This window comes from Malaya genurostris, chromosome 1, assembly GCF_030247185.1.
Source record: "Malaya genurostris strain Urasoe2022 chromosome 1, Malgen_1.1, whole genome shotgun sequence".
Lineage (NCBI taxonomy): Eukaryota > Metazoa > Arthropoda > Insecta > Diptera > Culicidae > Malaya > Malaya genurostris.
The window spans coordinates 2,007,091-2,023,813 of NC_080570.1; the positions used below are offsets into that span (position 1 = coordinate 2,007,091).

General features: G+C 38.9%; 1 protein-coding gene across 6 annotated transcripts in view; it reads right to left on the bottom strand.

The window, feature by feature from the left end:
• Nucleotides 1–16,723, bottom strand: part of LOC131429407 (nucleolysin TIAR) — a 717,709-nt gene that overhangs the window by 430,996 nt on the left and 269,990 nt on the right. For all 6 annotated transcript variants that reach the window (XM_058593501.1, XM_058593550.1, XM_058593534.1 and 3 more), the window contains one exon: nt 9,396–9,495. In XM_058593501.1, the coding sequence (XP_058449484.1) occupies nt 9,396–9,495 (100 nt within the window). The remainder of the gene's footprint in view (nt 1–9,395; nt 9,496–16,723) is intronic.

Genomic DNA, 16,723 nt, shown 5'->3' on the forward strand with positions numbered 1-16,723 from the left:
GCGGGATTCCAAATGCCAGGATTCTATGCCAGGTTTATGAAGCGGATTGTGTTCCAAGATTCTATACCGGAAATTAAATTCTGAATCTGAATTTTTGGAGCGGGATTTTGGTCCAATTTGAGCCTGAGTCTGAATTTTCAACCTGGGCTTGAATTCTGGTCTTGATTTTAGGAACTAAATCTTGAATTTGGACATGGACTCTATTTAGGCTCCAAGGTTCTGGACCTGAATTTTGAACTCTTTCCGGGACCAGAATTCTGGATTCTGGACATGGATTTTAAATCCGGAAATCTAAACTTTGAATTCTAAATCGGTATTCTGTACCAAAATTCAGAACCTAGCCCAGGATTCTGAGTCGAGATTCTTGAAATAAATCCTGAATATGAAAAATGGACATGAATATTTTGCATCTGAATTCTGAACTTAGACCGGAATTACAGATTTGGATCAGGGTTCTGACCAAAAATTTTGGACCTGGATTCTGAGTCTGAACTCTGAACTTAAACCAGGATTTCTGACATGAATTCGGAACCTGGTTTCTGAAGAGGGATTCTGGCCTAAGATTCTGGACCGGGTATTCGAGCCCAAATCTGAATTTTGAACTGGAGTTCTCAACCTGGGGTTGAATTCTGGTCTTAGTTTCAGGACCTATATCCTGAATTCTAAACCGGGAATCAGAACCTGAACCTAGATTCAGGATTTAAATTCTGAACTTTTACATCCAGGATCCGAATTTAAAATCTGAACTCTGGGTCAGAATTATAGACCTGGATTCTGAACCTGAACCATACTACTAAACTAAATCTGAATTCTTAACTTGAGGCTCAATCCAGGATCTGGTTCCTAAATCTGATCTGGGATTGTAGATCTGGATTCCAGAACCTGGACCGCATTTCTAAAATTGGACCGGAATTCTGGACCTGAATTCCGAACCTAGATCAGAATTTCGAGCCTAATTTCTGAACCTGAAGCTGAATTCTGAACATGAATTTAAGAAACCTGGACTAGAATTTTAGACTTAAGTTTGGGATCTGTATTCTAAACCGGGAACCTAAATCTGAACCTGGATATTGCATCAAGACCAGAATTCTAAACCTAGACTATGATTCTGGGCTTTAATTCTGATCATGGGTCTGAATTCTGAATCAGGATTCAAATTCTTGATCTGAATCCCGGACACAGAATTCGGGAATCGGAATTCTGGATCGGGATTCTAGATCTAAATCCAAAACTGGGATTCCGCAGATAGATTCCTGATCTGAATTCTGATTCTGTGCCGGGAGCAGCATTGCGGATAAAAATTCTGAGCCAGGACAAGAATTCTGGTCCTAAACCGCACATCAGGGCTACTAACCTTGGATGCTGGACCTAGGCTTACTTCCAAGAACTAATCTGGAGGTGAATTCTTGAACTGAATTCTGAATCCTTAATTCTGGGGCTAAATTTTGGAAGTGGAACTTTATTCTGAACTTGGAACTAAATTTCATAACTAAATTACAGACCTGATGTTGGAGAACTGGAACTGAATTCTTGAATATTTTTCAGAGCCTAAACTCTAGACCGAGAATACTGGGGCTAAATTCAAAAGCTGGAACTGAATTCTTTGCCTAGTGTCTGGAACTGAAATTAAATTCTGGAATTTAATTCTGAGACCGAATTCTTCAAATGAATCCGGCTCCATGATTCTGATCTCAGATAATGGATCTGACTTTTGGAATTATATTTTGGGCCGGGATTTGGGATGGATTGCAGACCTTGATCGACCGAAATAACTGGCTAGAATGAGTTTATGCGTGAAGCGGACAAATTTTTTCGTCTTTACTATATTAGAACCATGTGAAGTACTTATTTGATTTTTGTATGTTACCAAAGGTCCTCAGAAGGTTGAACCCACCTAACATATGAAGGAATGGACATGACAAAGCACATACGCAGTTCTCATCCACAGTACTGGAGAATTTACTGGTTTTCTTCTGAACGCACGTATCACATTCTTCTAGGAATTTCCGTTCGACTCTTGTATAAAAGCCAACAATAAAGTTTTTCGTTATCGGACGAAATCGATGAACTTCAGGCTACCTTCAACCATTTATCAGCCATTATCCAACTCCTCGAAAGATCGCCGACTCAACCGACTGGGGGACTAGCATACGATACACCTCATCAAAACTTTGCCCAACAAGCACCGTTTCAAACACTAATTCAATAATCGACTTATCCTTCACAGCTGACCAACCAATTTTCCGGGATCTTCACTTTCAACCTTTTCACAAAACCGAGCAGCCGCTTTTCCTTCAGTAACTTCCGAAAGTGTTCTCATTCACAAGACGTCGACGACGAGGCCGAAAACTTTCCATGGCCAACTTGGATTCAGTGTGCCAAATGTTGCCTGCGGTTTGGGCAGGGCCCATGCGGTCTGTGTCTCCTTTTCTCCGTACGCCGGGTTGGCGGCATCTCCAGTGCAAATGGTGACCATGGGCTGCCTGCTTGCCTGCCTGCCAGTCCGTCAGAGCCAACGGCGACAAACCCCTTCCGGTGTGTCAGGATTTGGATCAGTATCCAAAGGGCAGAATGTGATACTTTATCAAACTCTCGAAATCAAATATCAAAGAAGCTGGATAGCGTCGGAAGCCAACTTCCGACCAGGCAGCAATGGTGCGTTTTATGTGTACGCAGTTGTTGACGTGAAGCGACCGGGTTTGGTGAGACAGACGGTGGAGAGAGACCATAATTTGCATATGTTTCACCAGATAAATCGCTTTTCTCACTCGAAAGAGATTCTGCCGGCTGCCGGCGCACTGCTGGACTGGAAAGTTGCTACCTTTTGCTGCGTGTATGAATATTAAAATGGTTCAATTTAACCTCAATAACTTTTCAGCACAAGTCTCGAACCTGATGTTGATGGTCGTCGCTCTCAATCTGGGCACGGATGAATAGATTCCCATCCCGGTGCAAAGTAATCCCTTTCGTGCGATGAGTGCAAACTCCTTCTGCCTCAGACTACGGTTCGGAGATCAATGTCGGCGGATGAAAGGAGGAGCAAGGCGACTGCTTTTATAAAGACAAGAGGGAATATTAAGTGATTATGGCGTCACATTTCCGACTAGGCTAACGAGGCGCACTCGGATAAACCCCATGCGTCACACAGGTCGGTCATCCACACTGGACTGGACCGGACGACTGAAATCCGAGCAGGTCATGCAGGACATTTTCATCTTCTACGGGTGTCTATTCACAGTAATCACAGTAGGCCTTACCGGTTTAGCTCTTCTAGGATGATGTCCGTCCAAGGAGGGCAATTTGGGTAGTAAAAATTTAATTTATCACCAAATCAAGCATCAAATTACACCGCCGACAAATTGTTATGCTTGTCATAATTCACATGCCTTTTTCCCTCCGTTAGCTTAGGGGTATCCTTCCTATGGTCGAAATCAGGACCGGTCACTCCGGACCGGATTCGTTCTTGTACACTCCCGGCTAATACTAATTAATGACTGGCACTTTGGGTCGTAAAACATTTCTTAGTTATTGTTATATGTTTGACCCTCCTTCCCTGTTTTCCCGACTTCCCCGTCCTGTTTGACTCCGGTGACAGTGCGGAATCGGAACCAGAGCAGAGCCTCAAACGAACCAGCGATGCGTTTCATTGCGCTTTGATGGTCAGTAGTACAGTACCGGGAAGCGGAAAATAAACGAAAAGTTGTGTGTTATGCTCTATGAATTAATTTCCGGTGAACCCGGCGAGAGTGTTTTACGACCACGACGACGACGACGAATATTCGTTTCCAGTTTATGTCTTTGTTTTACGAGTGATAATTGATGATGTAAGACGGTAAAACTGCAATCAGAGAAAGTCGATCGCCGTTAGTTTTGATACTTTCATGATAGTTTGTAAATTGTTTCTAAAATATGTTCTTTTTTTTGGGTGTTTATCGAAGTAGGCTACTTAGTCTAATAAATAACTTGGCAACGGGTTTTGCTACGGGAGCGTGTTGAAATACAGGCAGCAAAAAAAAAACTGGCCTACTTGTTTCTCGGTAGTGTAAAAGATTTTCTGATTTTGAAACGGCTTACGATTCTTTCTTACATTGAATTTGATAATTTTTCAATTTCACATCGATGAATCGAACTTTAGTACAATTTTTTTCAGCCCCGATTATATTCAAACTTTCAAACTATAAATTACAATTTTGAATAGCGTTTACCACTCTTTGAAAAAATTAATTTCATTGTTAATTTTTTGGGTGATTTTATACCCCGGACTGATGTCGGGCTTGATGACAAGATCCCAAATCCAGTGAATCTACTAACTGTTGGTACAATGACCCGATTTAAAATCAATGAGCATGAGAAGAGTGAAAAACTCATGACTCGTGATTACATTTATTCTAGTAAGAATGTTTTAATAATTCAACAAAGGCACGTTATTACGGTCGGTCCGAGAATTAAAGTATAGAATCCCGGTCCGAAACCCTGATCCACATCCAGGGTCTGAAGTAAGTCTAGAAAAGTGATTCATAATAACGATCCAGAATTTAGTTGCAGGTCCAGCGCATCCAGGTCTGGTCGTGATGTCCGGTTCTGGACCAGAATTCTTGTCCAGTTTCAGAATTTAGAAAGTAGCTCCCGACCTGGAATTCAGGCCCAGAACTCAAGGTCAAAAGTCCAGTCCAGAATCCAGATCCAGAATTGCAATCCAGGATTTGAATTCCGGTTCAATTCTTGAATTCAATGTCCAAGTACCGATTTAAAATTCAGGTCCAGAATCCTGAGTCAGAATTCGGAATTATTTTCAGCATTATTTCAAACTGGTTTCAAAATTTTCTCTTCTAAATTCGCCTCAAATTGTCTCGAGATTATGACTTAATTCTGTCCAAATTACAAGCACTCACTTAAGCTTCAAAATTGTGCCAAAACTGTCTCATTTGAATTCACTCAAAATTTAAAGAATTATCTCAAAATATCTTCAAAATCGTTTCTAGTCGATCTTAAAACTGTCACCAAATTGTCTCAAAATTGTTTCAAAATAGTCTCAAAACTATCACAAAAATGTTTCCAAATCTGTTTAAAAACTGGTTCAAAATAGTTTCAAAACTGTCACAAAGTTGCACAGATTTGTTTACAAAAGTTAAAAAAAAATGTCTCGAAAATATCTGCAAACTGTCACAAAACTGTTTTAGTTTTTTTCTTTCAAAAAAAAAAGTTGATTTTAAACATTCATAAACTGGTTCGGAATTGTTTAAAAACTGTAACAAACTCAAAAAAATTACTTTGAAAATTTCTCAAAAATTAGTCTGAATCTTTTTTCTAAAATGTAGCGAAATTGTTTCAGAATGGTCATTGAATTGTTTAAAAATCGTCCTAAAATAGTAACAGAATTGTTTCAAAATTACTTCAGAACTGATTGCTTAAAATTCTCAAAAAATTGTTTCGCGATGGTGACTTCAAAATTGTCTCCTAACTGTCACTTCTAAATTGTATCTAAAGTGTCTCAGAATTGTCTAGAAAATGTTTCAGAATAGTTCTAAAATCTTTTTGAAATCGTCCTGAAATTGTTGCAGAATTGTTTCAAAATTGCTTCAAAACTGATTCTTTAAAATTCTCTAAACATTGTTTCGAGACGGTGACTTCAAAATTGTCTCCAAACTGTCACATAGTTGTTACAAAATAGTCTCAAAACTATCACGAAATGGTTTACAAGTCTGTCTGAAAACTGGCTCAAATTTAGTTCGAAATAGTTTCAAAACTGTCACAAAATTGCCTCAAAATTGTTTTACAAAAATTTAAATAACTGTCTCAAAGTTATCTAAAAATTGTCTGAAAGCTGTCACAAAAGCTTCAAAGCAGTCTCTAAATTGTCATAAAAATGTTATAGAATCTGTTTCGACACTTCCTCAAAGTTAGTTCAAAATAGACTAAAATTAATTAAAAATAGTTTTGGAGCTGTCACAGCCAATAATTTCAACCAGTTTAAAAATATTTGAAAGATTTTCCAAACTTGTTTCTGAAATGAAATTAAATTGTTTCGGAAAAATTCTAAAATTGTTTCGAAATTGTTACAGAATTGTTTCAAAACTAATTATTTAAAATTCTCTAAGCATTGATGACTTCAAAATTGTCGCCTAACTGTCTCAGAACTGTTTTAAAATTGTCTCCAAACTGTCTGAGAATTGTTTCAAAATTTTTCTCTAAACTATTAAAAAATGGTTTTCAAATCTATCTAAAAGCTGACTCAAAGTTGGTTAAAAATAATTTCAAAACTGTTACAAAGTTCCTCCTTTTTTACAAAAGTTGAATAACTGTTTAAAAATTGTCTGAAAACTGTCTCAGAATGTCTATAAATGGTTTTAAAGTAGTCTGCAACATGTCAAAAAACTGTTAATTTTTTTTTCAAAGCAAAAAATAGTTAATTTAAATATTCATAAACTGGTTCGGAATTGTTTCAAAACTGTAACAAATTCAAACAAATTATTTTAAAATTTTCCCAAAAACTAGTCTGAATCTCCTTCTAAAATGTAGTGGAATTGTTTCAGAATGGTCCTTGAATTGCTTAAATATTGTCTGCTGGTTGTCTCAGAATTGTCTCAAAGTAGTCTCTAAGCTGTCTCTAAACTGTCTCAGATTTGTTTCAGACTTGTTTCAAAATAGGCACGAAACTATCACAAAATGGTTTCCAAACCTGTCTGAACACTGGCTTAATTTCATTTCAGAAACAAGTTTGGAACATCTTTCAAATATTTTTAAACTGATTGAAATTATTATTTGTGACAGCTCCAAAACTATTTTTAATTATTTTAGTCTATTTTGAACTAACTTTGAGGAAGTTTCGAAACAGATTCTAGAACAGTTTTATGACAATTTAGAGACTGCTTTAAAGCTTTTGTGACAGCTTTCGGACTTAAATTGAATCGAAATTGTTTAAAATTTGTTACAGTATTGTTTCATAACTTTTACAATACTATCTGTCCTAAATGATCTTAAAATTACCTCGAGATTGTATCAGCATTTTTTGAACTAACTCAAAACTCTCAAAGTTGTTACAAAATTATCACAAAAACTGTCTCAAAGTAGGTTAAAAATAGTCTTAAATTGGTTCGAAATTGTTTCAAAGCTGTTAAATGTTTTTTTCATAAATAGTTTTAAAATTACCTAAAAAACATCCAACCCAAACATGTTTCTGACATGTTTTTGTGTTGTTTCAGAATAATTCATTAATTGCTTTGAATTGTTTTTAGATTGTTGCAACATTGTTTCAAAACTGTCTTTCTGCAATTCTTTTAAAATTGCCTCGAGATTGTGGTTTCAAAATTAACCCCCAACTATCTTACAAAATCTGGAAATTATTTTGAAATAATTCAAACAGCAAACCTGTTTAAAAGTAAGCTCAAAATAGTGTTTAATTGATTCGAAATAGCAGTTCCAATATGTTTTGAAACTATTTTCAATTTTTTCCGACATTCTTTTCGATAATGTTCAGATAGTCCTTGAATTGCTTCGGAACTAGTTTGAGTTGTTATAGAATTATTTCAGAGTTAATTCAAAATAACTTCATTTAAATTTTCTTAAATTACCTGGAAATTGGGGATAAATGGTCTCAAAATGCACAGAACTGTCTTAAAACAACCTGAAACTCGTTCCAAAATTGCTACAAAACTGCCACAGAATTGTACCATTTTCACATGCATTTCAAAAAATTGGGCTCTGGGTAGCTGGCTACCACGAATATTTAGTGTATTTATCTTGAAACGTTCACATTATTAACATCAAAAGTAACAGATTTTCGTCAAATCTGCTTTTTATCATTTGGTTTAGGAATAGAGGAATAACACAAAAATTTCCCAAAAAAATAAAATAAAATTTAAGGAAACAGAAATTTGTGGAAACAATTTGTTTGGCACTTTCGTGGTACAGATATTTAGCAGAATACTAGAATCTAGTATATGGAAGTAGAAAAAATATTCTCAGTTAAATTTTCTGCCACTGGATCCGACTGTCCGACAAAGAATTATCATAAAATGACAATGAATCTGGACTAATAAATAATAAATCGAAAAATTATAAATAATCAGATTAGATTGATTGTATTTTCATGAAAATGAAGTCAGATTGAAAAGTGTTTTTTGGCTCTTTCGACCCGCCTGCATCCTGACACGCTCGTTTATGCTTATGCTCGTTATAAATAAAGGATTTTGAATTCAACGTTCGTTTCATACAATATTCCATGAGACTTGTCCTAAATATGCATAAATCAAATAACAAAGAAGAAAAAAGACATCAAGTGAAACGACTGGCCGGCCCCTGTTAGTATGCATACAGATGCGGCAGTGAGGTTCCCGAGAGCACTCTTTCTGCAGCCCGCCCGGTACAACAATGCCGTTTATGAATATTTAATATAGAACATGCCAAAGTACAGTTCTTCTTCTTCTTCTTCTTCTTCTTCTTTCGGAGTAAATCACAATCATGAACACAATAGCCTAGCTGTTGCCCTACGTAAAAGATACACGTTTCTTAAAGCGAGCGTTGAAAACACAAGCTTTTGAAAATCGAAAATTAATTTTAAAATCTTGTAACCGAAGTAGGCCTAACAAACCTAAGCCACGTGACAGTTTCATCCATCCATCCATCCATAGATCGAAGAAGGCCGGGTGTTCCATGTATAGTTTAAATTTAAAGAAATGCGATACGTGCGTTGCCGTCGTCGCCTACTGGAACAGCATACCACGACAACAACAACAGCAAGATTCCCACTGCCTGAAGGAGGTAGTAGAGGGGCAGATTAAACTTGAATATTTGATTGCGCTAGAAATTTGAAATTCTTTCTGTGTGCTTCCTGGAATTGACACGTTTATTGAGAAAGAGAATAATTAATGTGATGCCTTGTTTCTGCCCGAGCTCTTCACGTTGGCTGTGGGTGTATTAGAGCGAGACAGTATATGGTTCGCCGATTTTTGCATCTTTTTTCTTCTCACCTGGTTTTGCCCCACTCAGGAGGAGGAATACACTCGGGTCGGTGGTAAGTCACAACTTGTTTTGCTTCTCTGTTAGACAACCTACCTCCCACAGCCAACGAGGCGTTGCTCCACATTGCTCCACACTCACATGTGTGTAGTGGCGCAGTAGTAGTAGAAGATGGAAGGGAATATTAAAAAGCATTCCAGTCCATGGAGCCCGGAGAATAGTACCAGTTTTCAAATTGACCTGGACAGATAAAAGCAAAATGCGATGCTACTAAACAAGTCTCTCTGGCAAGGTAACACACAGAAACCGGAGACAGAGTAGTAGAGTCAGAGTAGTGTCAGAGAGCACCAAAAACCGCCAGTGAGGCGGGGCAGAGTGCATGGCAAATTGTTAGACCGCCCACATAAAAAAAAATACCATTGAAAGGTGCTACTTACTGCTAGTGTCCACCTTGGAGACCATCGGGTATCCGTTCGGGGTAATCGCCATCGTCGTCCCGGCTGTCGTCGTACTTTGCCAGTTGAGTGGTTTGGATTCCTTGGAAGAGAAGCAACAAACAAAAAAACATAGTAAATTATTCGTATTGGTTTCATTTTATTTATCTAATGGTGCCTGTGCATAATAAATCGTTTCGACTGAATTGTCATCGCAGTTAGAAGACTTTTATCACAACCTTCAATATTTTGCACTGATTAAACGTCAAAAAAAAAACTGGGAAAACAAAAAAGGGCACAACCATCTTCTCAACTCCAACCTTCGACGAATTGTGCAAAATTGCTCTTTTCTTCATCTTAGGTCGGATGCAGGAAGAAAGCACTACCTGTTTCGTAATTTATCAAAATTTATTATTCATGATGGGCACAGCATCGAAACACACCGTGCTGATAAGATAATTCGCTGCTACACGCTGCCGATCTACTTAACCTGCCCATCTAACTACGGGGAACCGGGCTCCTTCATCAAACGGAATGTAAAAAAAAAACTTTTCGATCATCCGGTTTCCGGTTCCTTTCCCGAATTTCACTCTAGCAGCGACTACCACTACTTCTACTGCTGCTGCTGCTGCTTCTGCCATATAATTTAATTTATGAGTAAAGCGCGCCATGTCTACGCGCGGGTCCGGGGTGGCAAAGGCCGAAAGTCTTGCATCGAAGCGCCTCTATTTGATCTAAATTATTCAGTTAAATGCTTCCCACGACTGTAATTAATTAGGACTTTTTGACTTTCCACTTCCCTTCCTTTCGTGAGCCAATCGTTCGCTCGTTCGCTTGCTATGCCATCGGATCACAGTTGGCGGGTATTTTTTTTCGTTCTGGACTCTTTCTTTCTCGCCGTCGCCATCGCAGTTTTCATCGGCCAGCCTAGCCTACTACGACGACTGCTGCTGCTGCTGATGCCACACTCCCGTTTGAGCTGTCATCGTTATTCCATCGCGACATCTTTTTTTTTTTGCTTGCTTGCTTGTCTGGCGGCTTGCAGCAGCAATAAAACAACACAAAGGGGATCCCAAATGCGGCAACGAAAGAACGCTCAATTTAATCTATTATTCGGAAATGGGTACCGGCCGCACTGGCCGGCCGGTCGGGAACCGGACACGACGTGGGGAAGGCGGGACGGAAAAAAAGTTCGGCAAGAGATAGTCTGATTAAATATTTAAACTAGTTGAAAGAGTTTTATTATTATTGTTATTATTATTATTATGATTACGATTATATTCAGCAGCAGTTTCCAGGAGGCATAATTTCCATCGAAAGTTTTGGGTCTGGAAACAATCGTACCGACCCCGGATGCAGTTATGGGTTTTTGTTTCTTCTGGTTTCGCCTCTCCGACGAGGCAGAAGAGCGGTACGAGAGGGGAAAATATTGACAGCATATGTGTTCGGAACCACAATCGCCATGAGCCATGTTTTTGTGTTGTTATTTTTCAGTTTTTGGTTCACCGAAAAAGCGTCGAGACCTCGTCGAGCCGAAACTAACCGAACACTACTAACAACAAGAGAAGCAGTAGCAGCAATTTTCCCTCAACGATGTCACGTAGGCTTGGCAGTGCCGTACAACTTTCCAACTTGAAATTGAAAACTCCTACTCTAGCAGAGTTTTGAATTATTTCCCCTACAGTCTACTGCAGGGTTCGATGCTTGAGTAGAGTGAAGCAGATTTCTTCAACCGAATCGTAGTAGTCTGTGTTATAGGAAAAAAAAACCTTTTTTTTCTCTCTCTAGTATTCAGAAATAGAAAACGTTTAGAATAATCTCAAGTAGCAAGAATAAATCCGTTTAAAATGAAATCGAAACCGCTTTTCACTTCGGTATTTTTACGCGGTTGTTTAAATGCTCACGTTTTGATGATGAGAAATGAACATGCTCACTATTTCGTATCTCATGCCTTTCCCGTGAGCGTAAGCACTATTAATGGCAGTAAAATAGCCTTATTTGAGCATCAAAAAAAAAATCAGAGCTCCATATGTGCAATCTGAAAGCTCATGTGTTGTACGGCCTTGTCACATCTCTTTGATTAGAATGCAGTCCAACGCTCGTAACAAACTAAGTAGGTCAGGCTTCATGAGCGAATCAGCGAGAGATTTTACTGCTTGACTGTTTTCTTCTTGATTAACTGTTTGACTATTTAAAAATACCACTTTTACTGATTTACTGATCAAATATTTTATCCATTAACTGTTTTACTAGTTTAATTTTTAATTGCTTTGTTGTTTGTCTGTTTCATTGCCTTACAATATTATTGTTTTATTGTTCTAGTTCTAGTTTGACGAGTTTGCTGTTTGACTGTATTACAGCTTTACAGTTTGACAAGTTCACTGTTTCGTTGTTAGCATATTTTATCGCATAACTGGTAAACTGTTTATAAATTCCACTGTTTCACTGTTCAAATAACACACACTAACATCTTTTTTTACTGCTACTGTGTTTTACAATTTTAATGTTTTACCATAGGGGAATATTCCAGGGTTGTCAGAGTTGGGCCATTGCTTTTTCTTTTATATGACACGTGCTGCCATCGGTGTTATATCATGGAAGCATTATCCTCAATGATAGCAAACTTTTCAGTGCATTGTTTGTCACGAAGAATGTTTTGTAAAAGTTTTGTACATTTGTCTTGCTTTTGGCAGTCCTAAAAGTTTCAGAATAACCGTGAAAAACAGCTCAAAGCTTGAACAAATATGATGACACCTTCAAAGAAAGTACACTGAAGTCTTTTTTATACCAGTTTACGTACCGCATAACTCTGAAAATTCGCATAAAAAACGGCATAAAAAAAGACCCCATAAAAAAACCTTAGTGTACATATTTCCATTATGTGGATAACCATTAAAAAGTTTTTCAAGAGAAAATATTATTTCTGTAACACGAACATGTTGTGTTTCGCGATTAGAAAAGAAAAACTCTGGACTCTGAATTCTGAACTTTGGACTCTGAACTCAGAAATCTGAACTCTGCACTCTGAATTCTGAACTTTGGACTTTGAACTACGGAATCTGGACTCTAAATTCTGAACTTTGGACTATGAACTCAGAAATCTGGACTCTGAATTCTAAACTTTGGACTCTGAACTCAGGAATCTGGACTCTGGACTCTGAATTCTGAACTTTGGACTCTGAACTCAGGAATCTGGACTCTGGATCCGAATTCTGAACTTTGGACTCTGAACTGAGGAATCTGGACTCTGAATTCTGAACTCTGAATTCTGAACTTTGGACTCTGAACTCAGGAATCTAGACTCTGGACTCTGAATTCTGAACTTTGGACTCTGAACTCAGGAATCTGGACTCTGGACTCTGAATTCTGAACTCAGGAATCTGGACTCTGGACTCTGAATTCTGAACTTTGGACTCTGAACTCAGGAATCTAGACTCTGGACTCTGAATTCTGAACTTTGGACTCTGAACTCAGGAATCTGAACTCTGGACTCTGAATTCTGAACTTTGGACTCTGAACTCAGGAATCTGGACTCTGAATTCTGAACTTTGGACTCTGAACTCAGGAATCTGGACTCTGAATTCTGAACTTTGGATTCTGAACTCAGGAATCTGAACTCTGGACTCTGAATTCTGAACTTTGGACTCTGAACTCAGGAATCTGGACTCTGGACTCTGAATTCTGAACTTTGGACTCTGAACTCAGGAATCTGGTCTCTGAATTCTGAACTTTGGACTCTGAACTCAGAAATCTGGACTCTGGACTCTGAATTCTGAACTTTGGACTCTGAACTCAGGAATCTGGACTCTGGATCCGAATTCTGAACTTTGGACTCTGAACTGAGGAATCTGGACTCTGAATTCTGAACTCTGAATTCTGAACTTTGGACTCTGAACTCAGGAATCTGGACTCTGGACTCTGAATTCTGAACTCAGGAATCTGGACTCTGGACTCTGAATTCTGAACTTTGGACTCTGAACTCAGGAATCTAGACTCTGGACTCTGAATTCTGAACTTTGGACTCTGAACTCAGGAATCTGAACTCTGGACTCTGAATTCTGAACTTTGGACTCTGAACTCAGGAATCTGGACTCTGAATTCTGAACTTTGGACTCTGAACTCAGGAATCTGGACTCTGAATTCTGAACTTTGGATTCTGAACTCAGGAATCTGAACTCTGGACTCTGAATTCTGAACTTTGGACTCTGAACTCAGGAATCTGGACTCTGGACTCTGAATTCTGAACTTTGGACTCTGAACTCAGGAATCTGGTCTCTGAATTCTGAACTTTGGACTCTGAACTCAGAAATCTGGACTCTGGACTCTGAATTCTGAACTTTGGACTCTGAACTCAGGAATCTGGACTCTGGATCCGAATTCTGAACTTTGGACTCTGAACTGAGGAATCTGGACTCTGAATTCTGGACTCTGAATTCTGAACTTTGGACTCTGAACTCAGGAATCTGGACTCTGGACTCTGAATTCTGAACTCAGGAATCTGGACTCTGGACTCTGAATTCTGAACTTTGGACTCTGAACTCAGGAATCTAGACTCTGGACTCTGAATTCTGAACTTTGGACTCTGAACTCAGGAATCTGAACTCTGGACTCTGAATTCTGAACTTTGGACTCTGAACTCAGGAATCTGGACTCTGAATTCTGAACTTTGGACTCTGAACTCAGGAATCTGGACTCTGAATTCTGAACTTTGGATTCTGAACTCAGGAATCTGAACTCTGGACTCTGAATTCTGAACTTTGGACTCTGAACTCAGGAATCTGATCTCTGAATTCTGAATATTGGACTGTGAACTCAGGAATCTGGACTCTGAATTCTGAACTTTGGACTCTGAACTCAGGAATCTGGACTCTGGACTCTGAATTCTGAACTTTGGACTCTGAACTCAGGAATCTGGTCTCTGAATTCTGAACTTTGGACTCTGAACTCAGGAATCTGGACTCTGAATTCTGAACTTTGGACTCTGAACTCAGGAATCTGGACTCTAAATTCCGAACTTTGGACTCTGAACTCAGGAATCGGGATTCTTGACTGAGAAATCTGGATTCTGGATTTTGGATTTTGGACTCTGAACTCTGAATTATGAACTCTGGACTCTTGACTTAGAACTATAGACTCCTCACTTCACTTTCACGAGAGAAAACGGACAATTTGGCCAAATATGGTGTTCCTGAAGATAACGCAACTGGAAAACACCATTGTTTCCAATGAATTCTACAGAGCGCTGCGAAGTCCACTATATGCTGTAATGATTGCATTGCGGTGTAATGATTACTTTGTTTCTTTGATTCTGATCTGAAAAAAAGATTTCTACTTTAGTGAGAAACTGAGCGAGTGTTCAGAAATAGCCTCTCATTTCTAGATCGTCTCTGATACACCACAGACGTTCCGAGAAGGATGAAAGTGTTGTACCAACGAAATCAAAAGACTCATCCCAACTGTCAAACAACCCTTCCATCTAGAGACATTCGACATTGGAGCTGAAACTATTTTGGGTGGGCAATTAACTTGCATTTAATTGATATGTTTAAGTCAACATTTGAAGGATTCTTATTTACTCAGACGTTGGACAATTCAAACAGTCAAATTGGGAAAGATCTAGTGATTCGATTTGGCTTGCAGCTGCCGCCATCGCTAACACATCAACCAATCAGCGCACAAATGTCGGTGGTCATCAATTAATAAAAAACACTCACTCGTGTTCCAACCGTGTGTAAACGGCATTACTCGTGTTGTCCATTTTGAGTTTCATCGGATTAATTAAATTTAATATTTTAGTACTGAGCCAAACCACGAGAAAATGAAAACATTTACCTGCACCTGTGTGGAATATCGTTTGGCAAACGACACCCTCGTACATGATTTTCCCTCCCACTTTCAGAATCCTCATTGACAACTGCCGAAACAAAAATAAACCTACTCAGAGGACACACGAGTCTTATAAATATGAATTGTTTGATCAAAAATGGTCCTCGGTTCGATTGGCACCAGTTATTCGGTCATTTCACCATTCCGACCGGATTGTATATTTTTCTTCCTGAAATAAAAAAAAACACACTTCTCCATATAAATAATAAATAACGAACGAAAACAATCCTTGCTGACAATGGGAAGAAACAATGAAACAGAAACGAAATAACGGTCGAACAACAGTTATTTTAATCCAATGTTAATTCGCAGTGATTAAAATTCCAAATTAGCCTGTGCATTAAATATTAATGAACGAATTTTCCGCGTATGAAACGTTTATGTCAATATTTTCCCATGAGTGCACTATTACTGTTCGCCCGACAGGGCAGACGACCCTGTGCCCTTTTATTCAGCACCGGGTGACGCACCGGGGTCCTTCCCGAGAGCCCCCGCCACCGCAGCATCAGCAACAGCAGCGTCGAGCTGCGGGAATAATCTCCCAAGGGTGGTGGAAATAATGACAGCAGCAGCAGCAGCTGGCAACGCCGAGAAATGCAGCAAAACAAACTCACCTGTCACCGTCATCAGGGGGATTAAAATGCACACACGACGACGAATCGCTGCGACGAAACAACAGAACGAAACGACAAACAAAAAAAAAACAATACATAAATCCTTTGTTTTACGAAAACCGCAGCGCCGCGTCGAACGAAGTAGGCTGTGCCAGCAGTGCGGAACGTAGCGCAGTGGGCAACCCGAATGTCAGCTTCATTTCGCGCGCGCTTGATGAATTAGGTAAGGGATAATGATTGTGGCTGGACTGCATCTGTTTGCGGTTATTGATATACTTGCCGGCCGCTTGTTACACGCTCTTAATGCTATGCCAATGGCTATTTTGTGAGTGGGTGGACCAACGCAACGAAACCGTGGGGTGGCTGGTCGAAGCGAACTGATTGGATGTGATGGCAAACGAATTAATTTGACTTGAAAGTGTCTCAGGCTGTTGTTGTTCGGGGCCGGAACAACAGGCCATGTTTGAGCACCGGCGACAGAATTTTTTTTAATCCGACAGTTTTAATTCGAACCGATCAATATTTGCAGTGTTTGTGAGTTTGACTCTGCGTTTGACCACATTTTCACTGGGTGGCAATGGTTTATAGAAAAAAAACAACTACCTGAATTAACTGATGTTGTTCGCAAATGTTTCAGAGCGGTTCATAAATCATAAATGGACGAATACATGTAAAATTAATTCAAACGACAAGTCACCCTTTCATATTCCTCCATATTAACTCATTTAATAAATTTTTATCTCATTCCATTCTCTATTGTCGATGTCAACGAGAAAGTCGAAGTCTTCTTTTTTTTTGCACTTTTATTCCACTACATCATGTATTTAATCA